The sequence below is a fragment of the Callorhinus ursinus genome, unplaced genomic scaffold (assembly GCF_003265705.2).
Source record: "Callorhinus ursinus isolate GAN/ISIS: 27379988/994484 unplaced genomic scaffold, GSC_fseal_2.0 scaffold73, whole genome shotgun sequence".
Lineage (NCBI taxonomy): Eukaryota > Metazoa > Chordata > Mammalia > Carnivora > Otariidae > Callorhinus > Callorhinus ursinus.
Window position 1 is genome coordinate 1,641,279 of NW_027397135.1, and position 15,514 is coordinate 1,656,792.

At 33.7% G+C, this 15,514-nt stretch overlaps 1 protein-coding gene and 1 long non-coding RNA gene across 3 annotated transcripts in view; one reads left to right on the forward strand and one right to left on the reverse strand.

The window, feature by feature from the left end:
• CDK13 (cyclin dependent kinase 13) overlaps nucleotides 1-15,514 on the forward strand; it is a 123,900-nt gene that overhangs the window by 29,876 nt on the left and 78,510 nt on the right. Inside the window, 4 exon segments of the mRNA XM_025853027.2 lie at nucleotides 4,762-4,843; nucleotides 4,845-4,933; nucleotides 6,350-6,489; nucleotides 7,978-8,148. Coding sequence (XP_025708812.1) covers nucleotides 4,762-4,843; nucleotides 4,845-4,933; nucleotides 6,350-6,489; nucleotides 7,978-8,148 — 482 coding nt within the window.
• Nucleotides 8,547-15,514, reverse strand: part of LOC141371478 (uncharacterized) — a 96,033-nt gene continuing 89,065 nt past the window's right edge. For both annotated transcript variants that reach the window (XR_012376456.1, XR_012376457.1), the window contains exon 4: nucleotides 8,547-8,601. This is a non-coding gene — a long non-coding RNA (uncharacterized lncRNA). The remainder of the gene's footprint in view (nucleotides 8,602-15,514) is intronic.

Sequence of the window (15,514 nt, forward strand, 5' to 3'; positions counted from 1 at the left end):
TCAAGATATATGCAAGTGAGTGCTTAAGGAGGGTATTCTTTGCACATCTGTTTTTTTTATTTTAAAGCTTTTATTTATTTATTTGACAGGGAGAGAGGGAACACAAGCCGGGGGGTGGGGGAGGGAGAAGCAGGCTTACCGCAGAGCAGGGAGCCCGATGCGGGGCTCAATCCCAGGACCCTGGGATCATAACCTAACCCGAAGGTAGACGCTTAACAACTGAGCCACCCAGGCGCCCCTGTGTATCTGTTCTTAATGAGATGGTGGTACATGTCATGCTTATCTTCAAAACAATTTTTTAACCCACCTTCTTTTCTGTCTCTTCTGTTTTTCACTTCTGTTGTGTCTGCTCTTCCGTCTTTGAATGTGTTTGTACGTTTCATGAATGTAGAAGTTTTTAAGACCTCCTGGGTACTACTACTAATATGTGTGGCCAAAGATCGATTCAACACCAGTCACTCTTCTTTTTGATGCTCTAAATGTTCTTGGCCAGTGGGAACTCCTTTAAGCTGACTGATTTGTCCTTTTGACATGACAACTTGTTTTTGAGTACTTCCTGTCCAAGTAATATCTTTTAGGCTCACTTTGAACTTTGCTTCTCTTCCAGACCTGGAATTTATTCTCTGAAAATTACAACGTAGACTGTTAACTATATGCTTTCATATAATAAATTGTTTTATTTTTTTTAAAACAATTAGGATCACACTATGCATAATACTCCTTTACTTGTTTTTTTCATTAATGTGTTGGTGATCTTTCCATGTTGGTATATAGATAGGTTCAATATTCCTATCTATAGGAATGGATAAATCATGCTCTTATTAACTATTCAGCTATTGATTAAGGGATACTTAGATTTATAATTGCTTGCTATCAAACTCTTAATATTTCATGTATATGAGAGCAGGTTTTGTAGGATAGTTATCAGGATAAAGTATATACATTTATTTTTAAATTTTTATTATTTTTTATTTTATTTTATTTTATTTTATTTTTTAAAGATTTTATTTATTTATTTGAGAGAGAGAGAGAGAGAGAGAAACAGCATGAGAGGGGAGAAGGTCAGAGGGAGAAGCAGGCTCCCCGCTGAGCCGGGAGCCCGATGCGGGACTCGATCCCGGGACTCCGGGATCATGACCTGAGCCGAAGGCAGTCGCTTAACCAACTGAGCCACCCAGGCGCCCCTTAATTTTTATTATTTTTTAAAGATTTTATTTGAGAGAGAGTGCAAGCAGGGGGTGAGAGGGTGGGGCGGCAGAGGGAGAGGGAGAAGCAGACTCCCCGCTGAGAATGATCTCAGGACCCTGGGATCATGACCTGAGCTGAAGGCAGATGCTTAACCAACTCAGCCACCCAGGCACCCCCAAATTGTACTTTAATAAGACTGTTACCAATTTATATAGTCTTTAAAATATATAATTATTTAATTTTGCATTTTTCTGATTATTGAGATACAGCATCTTTCAGAATACTTGTTGGGTACTTATTTTTTCCAGTGAACTACTTGTTCATATCTTATGCTAGCTTTTCCTTAATATTGTTTTCCTTTTTCTAATTGATTTGTAGGTGCTCTTTATGTTAGGGATCTTGATCTTTGCTTATTAGAATCTTTTGCTTGTCTTTGATACTTATTTTTTTTGTTTTTGGCTATATGTATGTTTTTCATTTTTAAATCTAGTCAGATATAATCATTTTTCCTTTATAACTTATGGGTTTTTAAAGTTAAAAAGATAAGTCACACAAATTTGTTTTTGGTTATTACATGACGAAGAAAGATGCTGTCCCCCATCACCCTGTGGACTGATAGATCCAGTTGTTTCTAACATCATTTACTGAATAATCCATAATTTGTGGTGCCATATATAAAAATTCTTACAAATACCTGTATTTCTGGACACTCTCTTCTATTAACATGTTTTATTATTTCTTTGCCAGTACTTTTTTGTTTTAACTTCTTTAGATGCATGGTATATTGGTTCTCAAACTCAGATTTCTGCTATAGGGGTAGGCAGGTAATACAAAAGTTGAAGGGATAGAGTAAATTACTGATTAGTGAATAGCTCTGCTATTCAGTCTCAGCTTCAGTGCTGCTGAAGCCCACATAAATTTGGGCCCCAGTGTTGGTAGAGCTTTTGATTTTTTTTTTTTTTAGGAAGCCTGAAATCTGAATATTTATGTAAATCTTCTGAATTAAAAATATTGACAATTTAATTCATAGTTTTTTATAAAATGTTGGGTAGACCATAATACATATTCCTTGGCTTCAACCAATCTTGGGCTTCTGGTTTGGGATCTTTTAAAATAGGTTGACCACATGACAGGGCAAATCGCACTTAATTATTCTTTTTCAGAAATTTTTGGGCAGATTTTTGCTTTTATTCTTAGCCAGATTTTATAGTCAGTCTGCTTGTCAAGTTATATTAAAATTGTTTGGGACTCAACTGAATGTAGTAGATTTATTTGGAGACTGATAGCTTTACAATATTACAGTTTTCCATACAAAAACATGGTTTCTTTCTGTTCATTCAGATCCAGTTTTATGTTCATCAGTCATATCTTTTAATTTTCTTCTATTGATCTTGTACATTTCTTGTTAAGGCATTTTATTGTTTTTGTTGCTATAATACATGGGAACTTTTAAAAATACACTTCCTATTTGGTTATTACAAGGAGTCAATTAAAATAATGATGTTTTTAATTATACAGTGTCATTCTTAGAAAGTTAGTATTTCATTTCTGTGAAGTCTGGGAGCCTTGCTGAATTTGGTAGTTCATGTAATACTCTAAGTAAAATTAAGATTTTTACTTTTTTCCTCTAGAAATGTTGATTTGAATATTCAGACAAATGAGAATTTTTGACTAAAACCTTACAAGTAAGAGACTACAGTTTTCTAAGTAAATTATTGGAAATAGGTTCTTTTCAGGCAGTTCAAGTGGTACCTTTTTTAGAAAGAAGGCTTTACTGTCTTTCAATCCTGATTTAGTTACCCTTCAGCTGCATTATTCTAGGAACCCCTTTGTATAGTACTTTATCTTGGTGGTTATTTGACTGTGTTCTCCGAAAGACTATCCGTAGCTCCTTTCTGAGAGGAGTTCTGTCTTAATGCATTTGTTGTTATTTTTGCTGTTAAACTCTGGTGCCTTACCTAATACCTAGCACATAGAAGCATAATATCAATGTGTTGAATGGACAAACATTAATACTGAAAAGTGAGCTGTGTGTTACCTTTTTTTTTTGAGAGAGTGTGTGAACGTGCCTGTGAGCGTTGGGTGGGGCAGGGCGGGGCAGAGGGAGAGAGAGAATCTTGAGCAAACTACCTGTGTGGAGCCCCATGTGGGGCTCAATCCCACCACCCTGAGATCATGACCTGAGTCGAAATCAAGAGTCGGTTGCTTAACCCAGTGAGCCACCCAGGCGCTCCCATACCATTACTTTAAAAATAAAACTGCAAACCAGTTCCCTTTTGAGCATGTTTTCTCTGTTAAGGAACTTCTGGGGCGCCCGGGTGGCTCAGTCAGTTAAGCCTCTGACTCTTGATTTTGGCTCAGGTCATGATCTCGGGTGGTGGGATCCATTCCTGTGTGGGGTTCCGTGTTCAGTGCGGCGTCTGCTCTGGGTTCTCTCTCTCCCTCTCCCTCTGCCACTCCCCCTGCTCACTCGTTCTCTCTCTCGTGAGTCTGATAAATCTAAAAAAAAAAAAAAACCCTTCTAGTGAGTAACACAAGGTTATGAAGAAAAGGCACAATTTTATTATAGTTATTGGTAAATGGTTTTTATCAGATGGTATTAAAACATGCGTTTATGCAATAATATTAATGTTCAAAATGAATAGAAGTTATAATTAAAATGAAATGATTTACTTTGATAATGTCATTTGTAATTTGTGACCCCCGTGTTGTAGTCTCACTAAACTTTTTCATTGTGGGACTCATAACTGCTATGAAACTGTGTGAAGATTCTTTCAAGAAATATCTTATTATTAAATAGATTTTTAGTAACTGGGAGGTTTAAAATACTCAAATTACCTAGTTAAGATATACTTTATGCATTCAAAAAGGTACAAAACTAACAACTAAAATTTTTACCTGTAATATCAGTAAGCTAGAACCTTAAAAAAATTTAAAAGAATCATTGTTCAATTTAAGAGAATTAACCCTGAAAAGGGGCAAAGCTAAATTAGTTGTTTGTGGTTATTTAAATGGGCAAGATAAATAATAGCATGTAGTGTTATTTCGTAAGAAACCTCTTTATGTCTCTTCAATAGAGTCAAACAAAATGCTCTCGCAAAACTAATGAATTTTCCTGTGAAGCATGACAGGTTAAGTTTTTTAGTATTAATTTACAGTTTTATAGTAAGTCCATATCATCTTTAAAGGTATACTTTTTTTTTGAACAGTTCTAGATTTGCAGAAACATTATAATGGTACTACAGAAAGTCCCCACATACCCTATATTTAGGTTTCTTCATTATTAACATCTTACATTAGTATGGTACGTTTGTTAACAGTGAACACATATCAATACAGTATTGTAACTAAACTTCACACCTTATTCAGATTTCCTTAGTTTTTATCTAATCCTGTATCATTTTTCCCCCAAATTTTGTATTTTGCTATTGAATATAGTACATTATTTTAGCTGGAAAGTAAAGAAACTTAGTTTAGTTTTTTGCCATTGCTACTTAAGTGTAAGATGTGGCTGCATTTTTGTTTCACAGATAAATGTTTGGGTTTTATTTGTGTGACTCCTTTCTCTTTTAGCTTACGAGGAAATATTTCAGTAAAAGCGGTTAAAAAAGAAGTAGAGAAGAAACTACGATGTTTACTTGCTGATTTACCACTGCCCCCCTGAGCTACCGGGAGGGGATGATCTCTCAAAGAGTCCAGAAGAAAAGAAAACAGCAACACAGTTACATAGTAAAAGGAGGCCTAAGTATGTGCTTGCTTTCTACCTGCTCTTACATTGACCAGAGATGATTCTGGGTCATCATAAAATCATAAAACAAAAAATTAAGATTTAAAATAATAAAAAGTGTATTCTTTAAACTTAAAAGTATATGAATAAATTTTAGAGTTTTGAAAAAATTTCGTAATTCCCTGCGTACCTATTTAAAATGACTAATAAAACCAAATTTATTTTTCTCTCACAGTTTGTAATGTATTAATTTCTTGGGTTATTACATATTAAAGATAATTTCTATAATTAAGATATTTAAGTAACACAAAACACTGAAATTGGAGAAGGTGGAAGTCAGCATTCAGTGAGCCCAAACAAAATTAGTAATGGGCAAGCTGCTATGTTTTCCTTTGCTTTTTAAGATCCATTTGCTCCCATAACTAAGTGTATTTTTCATTCTGCAAGAGGTGGAGTGGAAGAAGGTTTGAAATCTGTATCCTAAATTAGCTTCAAGTAAGTGCCTAGAGATAACTCTTTCCCTTGAAACCTGTTTATCAGTTAAAGAGGGAGAACATTGATTCTTTTTTTATTTCTACTAAACCAAGGGAAAGTGTGAGTAAGACTTTGAGTTAGATCTGATTTTAGAATTGCTGTTCAGGTGCCTAGCATGAGTATGAGGTGATTTTCTAGTATAGAGTAGAAAACTAGAAAACTCTTAAAATCATCTTTCTGAGTATTGTAGCTTTATTCCTCTAGTTGAATTTCTATTACAATACCAGAATATTGAGAAACTATAAAATTACCTATTTTTTTGAAGAATGTCAAATATTTGTCATATATATATATATATATATGACACACACACATATATATATATATGACACACAAGCAGACACACATACACAAGGTGGATTCCTGGAATTGATTATATTAATACTTTTGTACTCTCTTGGACTAAAAATCTTTCTTGTGTTTTCATTTTTAAGGTAATTTCATCTAGCCATAAGTCTAAATTTGTCAATAAGCTTTATAGTTAGATTTTTGGTAATGTTCATTGTCAAACTTGTTTTTCGAAAAATGAGTGACATATATATATATAATGGATGAAAAGGAAATCTTCATGGAGGTTGGTTAGAGAACTTTAACTCTTTGTATTAGAGTTGGTTTTATCCATTCATTGAAAATTACATTTATTTTTGAAAGTTCTTCATACAAACTTTAATTCTTTTTCTCAGCTTGTTAGAAGAAGAGTTGGTATGGAGAAATGATGCCTTGACTTTCATGATAATTTATAATACCAAATTACAGTGTTACTTGTCTTAGATGATCACAAATGTGCAAGGGTGGGGGGAATAAAGGATATAAGATTGGGGGAGGGTTGGATATTAAATATTAAACAGTTTATTGAACTTGCTTGATTGTATATAAAAACTTCAGAACTATATTTGATAGAATATGTGGGCCTCGCTATGGTGAAATCAAAGAAAAAGATATTGACTGGGGAAAACGCTGCGTGGATAAATTTGATATCATCGGAATTATTGGAGAAGGTACCTATGGACAAGTTTACAAGGCCCGGGATAAAGACACTGGTAAGTATGTCAACTGCTCTGGATCTCTAGATCTATTGAATGTACTTAATTTGATTTTCTCTTCAAATGTGTAATTTGAGGTGTTTTTTCTTTTTAAGTTAAATTTGAATTTATCATGCTTTTTGTTTCATTTTGTTTTTTGTTTTATGTGTGCACTTAACGTAAGATGAATACGTGTAAGTGGGTGTGTAAACATATACTTTTAAAGTTTTTTTTAGTATTTGTGATGTGTAGTATGGTGGGATTTAGGTTTCTTTAATTGTGAATAAATTCTTACATTGTTAGTAATCAGAGGACAGAAGTATCTTGACCGTCTTAGTAGTAAATTTTGTTGTATTAAGCCTTATGTAACACTTTTTCTTTTACCCAAACTATTCTTTTTTCTGTTGAAGGTACCCTTTGTTTGGAGGCTAGATTTAGCAGCTTAATCTTTTAGAACATAATCAGGAACCTGTGAGAAAGTTTTAAAAGTTTTTGCAGCAGAGTTAAAAGTGACTGTGTCAGAGGCTATGTATTTTACCAAATAATGGATAGAGCCAGTGCTTAATCTGTACTTATAATTCCTTGTTAAATTAAACCAGTAGATTAAAATAGAGCTATTTGAAGCCATTTCGTATAAGAAAACTCTGGAGGGCAGTTACAGCATGGAGTAATAATATTTATAATGATGATTCTGCATTATCAAAAATATTAAATTATAACTTTTAAAAGCTGTTTATTAAACAAGGAATCATACTATATTTTAGACTTCCATCAAAAACAATCAAGTAAGTTTTGATAATTAAAAGGATAAACGTTGTTTTTTAGAATATTTGTAAGTACAGAATTCCTTTTTTCTCCAAAGAAGTGGAATGAACAGACCTTTAGAATAGTGAATTTTTTCTTGTAATAGGGTTTGTGTTTGTGTATTCTATATAATAGTTAGATTTTATCTGATCAGAACTCACTCATATCTGAATTGTGAAGCCATTTAGTGTAGTGGGAAGAGCACATACTTCTGAGATAGCTAAACCAGGTTTTTGAATCCCCGTTTCACTGCTAGGTAACTGGGCACCTTTGGACAAGTTAATATGTCCGAGCTTATTTTCTCACCTGCACAGTGTACAGAATTTTCTCATCTGTTCAGAGATTTTATGCATGTATAAGCATATTGGGTAAATTTATCCTCCGCTCCTTCACTTTTTAAAATTGGTAGTGTAATACATCTGCTGTTCATCATCACCTTTTTTTTTACTTAATATATCTTGGAGAGAATAAAATAATAGTACCTATGTGCCTACCCCATCCTTTTTAACAGTTGTATAGTATTCCACAGTTTGGATAAATATCTTATAGTTTTTATTTAACCAGAGACTTAATTTCTTGAACTATAAACATTGTAATTTCCAGAGGTAAAAACAGACATTATAAATTAAAATAAAGTTAAAATTAAGAAAAATGTCATTTGGTATTATCATCTGGTAACTTGATTTTATTTAATTTTTATAGGAGAAATGGTAGCCTTAAAGAAAGTACGTCTAGATAATGAAAAGGAAGGCTTTCCTATTACAGCAATTCGAGAAATTAAGATTCTCCGGCAGCTTACCCATCAGAGTATTATCAATATGAAGGAAATAGTGACTGATAAAGAAGATGCTTTGGATTTTAAGAAGGACAAAGGTATGTATACATATTTACATAGCCAGTTCTGCTCATGCATGATGTTGCTGACTTGCAGATTTTGTCATAGGTATTGACCAGTTGAGTAATTACTAGGTACATAAAAGTATTCCATTAATGTCATACTCTCATTTTAAATGTAGTTGAGTTGAAGAATTATTTACTTTAGTGATTTTTGAGTCACCTAGAACACAAAAAAGCATATTTGTCAGTAGTAGTAGTTGTTTTTTGAACATCAGTGCATAATATTTTGTCTTCATTTTTTAGTTATTGAGAAATAATTTATAGCAGTATAGAAAGTATTTCCCTTGCATTTTTAATATCATGCCTTAACATACAAGGAAACTTTATGGTAGACATTTATATTATTTCTGAAGGTGTGGAGGTGAAACTCTTACCTGAAATTGCCTTTAATAAACTGTAGTGGCATATGCTTGAGATTTAGCAGAAAAGCTAAAAAGAAATCAGAATACTTATTAAAGTAGTTATCATAAGGCATATGGTGGTGAAAGGCTCTACTTCTAGTAGGTTTTGGATCTTCAAAGTAAGATTTTGGAACCAAAGTTGACTCCATTATAATCTGTCATTTTCAAAGAGCAAAATTCTTTTTCAAGTTAAATTAAGATAAGCGAGTAAAATAGGTATGTTCTGATTGAACATGGTACTTAGCCCCCTTTTGTCCCCAGCTACACACACACGCACACACACACCCTCTTACTCTTCTGAGGAACAGTATAAAAAAAAAATGGTTGACATAATATACGGTAATTTTGTAGAAAGGAACTTCTTTTGACAGTATTCTGTATGTACTATGAAGATAATTAGAATCATCCTTTTAATTGGGGTTCTTTTCCTTTAGTTTTTGTCCATAATAATGCCCATATTCCTTAGCTTGATTTTTAATCCAGTTTGTACTTTTCACCTTATTTTTTGTTGTTCCTTATTGTGTAGTAGAAAGGTTTGACTTGTGTTGCAGTGTCTGGAATTTGTGACTTTGCTTATGAGCAGTGCAACCTTATTAGCAAGGTGTTCAGCCCTTCTGAGCCTGTGACCTCTTCAGCTTAGGGAAACATTATTTCTCTTATTGTGTAGTAAGGATTAAATTAAGATCTTACACATGAGGGTTGTGTGTAATGTTTTTCATCAACCTCATTCTATAGTCAAATTAATATATTTGTTCTTCCTCCAACATATCCTGGACCTCCTGCTTCTTTGATCTTTGGGATCATGTCCTTGCCTCTTTCTTTAACCCCATCTCTGCCATTTTCCTGATTGTTCGCCAAGCTTCAGTCATATAGGTGTTTTGAGTTGTCAGATATGCCATGCACTTCTCTGTCTTAAAAGTCTTGTTACATCTGCTGCTTCCCTGGGCTTAAACCTCTCTACCCCCAATATGCATGCATGCACACACGCACACACCATTTGAAAGGCTGACTTCTCATCCTCTGGGTCTCAGACTGTATGTTACTTTTTTTATCAGTGAGGCCTAACTGGACCACTTTCTACTCTATGTAGACTAGACACATGCAATTTAAAAGCCTTATTTTTTTCTTCATAACTTTTTCCAGAATAATTATACTGATTTGTATTTGTTTCTCCACGTGAGGATGGGAATCATAGCTGTTTATTCATTATTATAACCCCTACCTAGCTCAGTGGGTAGGCCATGGAAGGTACTATGAATAACTAATTGCTGGATGAGTTAAATCAGCTCTACTTATTATATCCTGTCCATACTTCAAATAACTTTTTAAAAGACTGTTATCTTTGAACATAAAAGTGTTCACTTTTCCTTATGTTATATTTATGGCCGAAATTTATTTTCCTTACTGTATTATAAATTCCCTTGAGTCCTTTGTTTTTTGTTTGTCTCCCCCACAGTGCCTAGCACCGTATTTTACAAGTCATAGATTTTCATATATTTCCTTCCTCATCTTTTTCCCCACCATAATCCTGTTTGTAATTATTGGAATCATGATAAATAAGAAAGTGTTTTACTGTGTGACAAGTTACATTTAGATGCCAGGTATTAGTTAAATATAGTACAATATGTCAGGGAGTATGGAATTTAAAACATAAAATCCTCTTTCAAAACTATTTATTGAGATATAATTGACTTAACATTGTATTAGTTTAACAACATAACGATTTGATATTACATATATTGTGAAATGAGCACCGCAATAAATCCAATTAACGTTCATCAGTACACATAGAATTTTTTTTCTTGTGATGAGTACTTTTAAGATCTCTCTTAGTAACTTTCAGGTATCAGTACAGTATTTTTAACCATATTCACCATACTTTATATACATCCTCATGACTTACTCATTTTATAATTGGAAACTTACACCTTTTGACCACCTTCATCCATTTTGCCTCTGGTAACCACCAGAGGTGGTGGATACACATTTGTATCTATAAGTTCAGGGGTTTTTTTTTGTTCTTGTTTTTGTTTTAGATTTTACATATAAGTGAGATCATATGATATTTGTCTTTCTCTATTTGATTTAGTACAGTACCCTCAAGGTCCATTCATCCTGTTGCAAATGGCAAGTGTTCCTTCTTTTTTATGGCTGACTAATATTCCATTGTATATTTTTAATACATTTTTTTTACTCATTCATCTTTCAACAGACATTTAGGTTGCTTCCATGTCTTGGCTATTGTGAGTAATGCTGCAGTGAACGTGGTGGGTGCATTTATCTTTTTGAGTTAGAATTTTATTTCTTTTGGATAAATAACTGGAAGTAGAATTGCTGGATCATATGGTAGCTCTAATTTTTTGAGGAACCTCTATACTGTTTTCCATAATGGCTGCACCAATTTACATTTCTCCCAACAGTGCACGAGGGTACCCTGTTCTCTACATCCTCACCAACACTTGTTATTTCTTGTCTTTTTGATAATAGCCATTCTAATAGGTGTGAGATGATAACACATAATCCTTTTTTAATGAATCTATTAATTTTGATGGGAACCATGATGAGGCAGCCTGATTTGGTGAAAAGGGAACTAGATTTGAAGTCCTTGGGTTCTAATCTAGCTCTGTGCCATTATACTACTTGTGATTGCTATCCTGGAGCAGAAAGACAGTATGGGAACTTTGATTTAATAGTTCATATTAAAATTCATGAAACTAGGGGTGTGTGGGTGGTCAGTCGTTAAGTGTCTGCCTTCGGCTCAGGTCATGGTCCCAGGGTCCTGGGATTGAGCCCCACATCAGGCTCCCTGCTCGGCGGGAAGCCTGCTTCTCCCTACCCCACTCCCCCTGCTTGTATTCCCTCTCTTGCTGTGTCTCTCTCTGTCAAATAAATAAAATCTTTATAAAAAATAAAATAAAATTCATGAAACTAAAAAAAAGTAAAACCAAATACTTAAAACAGTTTAAATATGAAAATTATAAACAACATACATATCAAGTAAAATTGCTAATATAAAAATATAAACATTTGCATTATTATAACAAGTCTTTGGCTATATAAGAGTAATGCCATAAAGAATTTTTAAAAACTTGGCTCTACTTAAAAATGAAAAAAAATTAATTACAAAAAATTGAAAATAAAATACTATTTTGTTTTAAAAAAGAAATCATCCTTAAGAAAACAGGGTTAAGTAGTATCAATAAGTCAAAGGTGGATTTTTATGCAAAATCTTAGAGATGCTAAACCAGCTTTTTCTGAAATAATCTGGGGGAATGGAGGAAGGCTAAACTAATTCTCAATCTTTTCCTAATATTCTTTATCTTCAGACAGTCCCATCTTTTTAATAACTGAGGAGATCTTTGAACCTTTTTGTCTGTTTTTCAGTCTTTTTATTGTTAGCAAGGGAGAGCTATTGTTTCAAAGGAAACAATTCCTGTACTTCTGGATTTTTAGTTGATCTTCCAGTATGGAAAGAGAGTGGGGTGCAATTGTATTAATTTTAGTACTCTAGTGTTCATATTTCACTGTTCATCAAATATTTGAACTAGAGTGTGAATTATTTTGCTGTAGAAGCTTTGCTTTTATTATTTTCTTGCTCCCACTGAGGATTATGAATTTATAGAAGATACTTTCTGAATGAATGTAATCATACTCAGTTAAAGAATTTAAAGGAATTTGGGGTGCCTGAGTGGCTCAGTCAGTTGAGCATCCAACTCTTGATTTCCACTCAGGTCATCATGGTCTCGAGATAGTGAGATCAAGCCCCATGTCGGCATCCACGCTCAGTGGGGAGTCTGTTTGAGATTCTCTCTCTCCCTCTGCTCATGCTCACATGCTTGCTCACTCTCTCAAATAAATAAATAAGTCTTAAAAAAAAATTTAAAGCAGTTTATAGTTCTCTGTGTAGAGAAGACTTTGTTTTGCAACTATATGGAGTATAAAATAAATCTGTAGTCATTGATCTCCATCTCAAGATGTAAATATTTCGTATTCAGACTTAAAAAAAAACCCAAACAAATACTGGTATCATTCCAACAAAATAGTATTTTGATACTTATAATTAACATGATATCCTGGACAACCAAAAGCCAGGGTTATAATTGCTTTGTTCAAATTAAGTTAAGCTATAATGCTTTCAATATTAGTATTTGTTTGAAGAGGGAATTTTAATTTGGAATTTTCCTAAAAAATCCGGAAAAACATATTCTATAGTAAATGGCTGTGGCAAAGTGTCAGTATATGGTGAGGGGAAAAGTCTCAATGTCACTCTTCTGTAATCTGTGATTCCCACATGGTGCTCCCCTGCACTTTCATTGCATGTTATAGACAGTTCTGTTAGACAGTGGAGCCAGATTTCCTTCCATTCTAATGTCTTTGTACATAAAACTCCTATTCACATCTGACTATTCCCTTAAATAATATAAGTAGGAATACTAGGTCAAATGATTTGAACTTTGAAATTTCATGACACATATCACCAAGTTGTTTTACAGAAAGGTTCCAATTTATAAGGCAGGAATAGAACAAACTAGGAATAGAAGGGAACTGTTTCAACCTGATAAAGGGCATCTATGAAAAACGAGGATGTCTGCTCTCACCATTTCTGTTCAACATTGCCAGGGCAATTAGGCAAGAAAATTAAATAAAAGATAATCAGATTGGAGAGGAAGAAGTAACTAATGTGTGTGTGGTGCACATGTCTGTGTATATACACACCTTTATAGAGAATTCTGTAGAATCCACTAAGAAACTCTTAGAATTAATAAATGAGTTCATCAGAGTGGAAGAATACAAGATCAGTACCCAAAAATCTGTTGTAGTTTTGTACACTAACAATGAAGAGTCCAAAGTGAAATTAAGAAAACAGTTTAATGTCTGATAGCCTTAAAAGGAATAAAATATCTAGGAATAAATCAACAAAAAAGGTAAAATCTTATACCTTGAAAACTACAAAACATCACTGAAAAAAATTAAAGAAGACCTACATAAGTGGAAAGACATTCCCTGTTCATGGATCTGAGAAACTTAATATTACTGAGATAGAAAATTGATCTGTATATTCATTTGTTTCTATCAAAATTCCAGCTGGCTTCTTTTCAGAAACTGACAAGCTGATTTCAAAATATATATGGAAATGCAATAGAGTTAAAACAGTCAAAAAATACCTTTAAACAGAAGAACTCATATTTCCTGATTTCAGATCTTAACCATAGAACTAGAGTGATCAAGACTATATAGTAATGGCTTTAAGGTAAACGTAAGACCAGTAGAATAGAATTGGAAGTCTAGAAATAAAACAGTAACATTTTTGGTGGTCAGTTGATTTTCAATGAAGATAGCAAGACAATTTATGTAAAGAATAGTGTTTTCAGTAATCAGTGCTGGCTCAGGTGGATCTCCATATGCAAAAGAATGAAATTGGGCCTCTTGGTCACCTCATACACATAATGAACTCAAAATAGATCAGTGACTTAAATATAAGAGCTAAAACCTCGAAACTCTTAGAAGAAAATATAGGAGCAAATCTTCATGACCTTAGATTAGCTAAAGCCTTCTTAAGACACCAAAAGCAGAAGCAATAAAGGAAAAAGTAGATACATTGAACTTCATCAAAATTAGAAACTTTTGTGCTCTAGTGGATATTACTGAAGAAGTGAAAAGACAATTCACAGAATGGGAGAAAATATTTGTAAAGCATCTATCTGATAAGGAATTTATATCTAGAATATATAAAGAATTCTTACAACCAAATAATAAAAAGACAACCATTTAAAAAGTGTACAAAGGGGGCGCCTGAGTGGCTTAGTCGTTAAGTGTCTGCCTTTGGCTCAGGTCATGATCCCAGGGTCCTGGGATCAAGCCCCGCGGTGGGCTCCCTGCTCAGCGGGAAGCCTGCTTCTCCCTCTCCCACTCCCCCTGTTTGTGTTCCTGCTCTTCCTGTCTTTCTTTGTCAAATAAATAAATAAAATCTTTAAAAATAAAAATAAAAAGTGTACAAAGGATCTGAATCTGAAGATAAGCAAATGACCAATAAGCAACTGAAAAGATGTTCAATATCATAGCTATCAAAGAAATGCAAATCAAAATTACAGTGAGATTCCACTTCATATGCACTATAGGATGGCCATAAGAAAAAGGGTAGATTAAGTGTTGGGAAAGATGAGATTGAAAGATTCAAACATTGGTTGTAAAATGGTACAAACATCTTGGAAGACAATCTGGCATTTTTTTCCAAAATAGTAAACACAGAGTTATCATGAGACCTAGAACTTCTACTTTTTGGGGTATATCCAAGAGAAAGAAAAACATATGTCCACACAGAAACTTGTATACTAATGTTCATGGCAGGATAATTCCCGATAGCCATAAAACACAGACAACTCAAATGTCTATCAATTGATGAATAAATAAAATCTGGTATATCCATACAGTGCAGTATTATTATGCCATAAAAGGGAATGAAGAACTTATATCAACAAATTTGATAACCTGGATGAAATGGAAAAATTCATGGAAATGTACAACCTACCAAGAATTAGGAAGAAATAGAAAATCTGAACAGACCTATAAGTGTAAGGGAATGAATCTGTAACAAAAACTTTCAACAGTCGCACCTAAAAAGCCCAGGACCAGATGCTTTCACAGATGAATTCTACCAGTCATTTAAAGAAGAATTAACACCAATTCTCTCCAGACTCTTCCAAAAAACTGAGCATGAAGAAACACTTCCAGACTCATTCTCTAAGGCCAGGATTACCCTGACACCAAACCCAGGCCAAGACACGACAAGAAAAGAAAACTGTAGACCAATTATTTCTGATGAATATGCAGAAATCCTCAGAAAACAGTAGCAAACTTGATTCGGCAGCATATTTAGAGGATTATACACTATGACCAACTGAGATTTATTCCTGAATGCAAAGATAGTTCAGCATATGAAA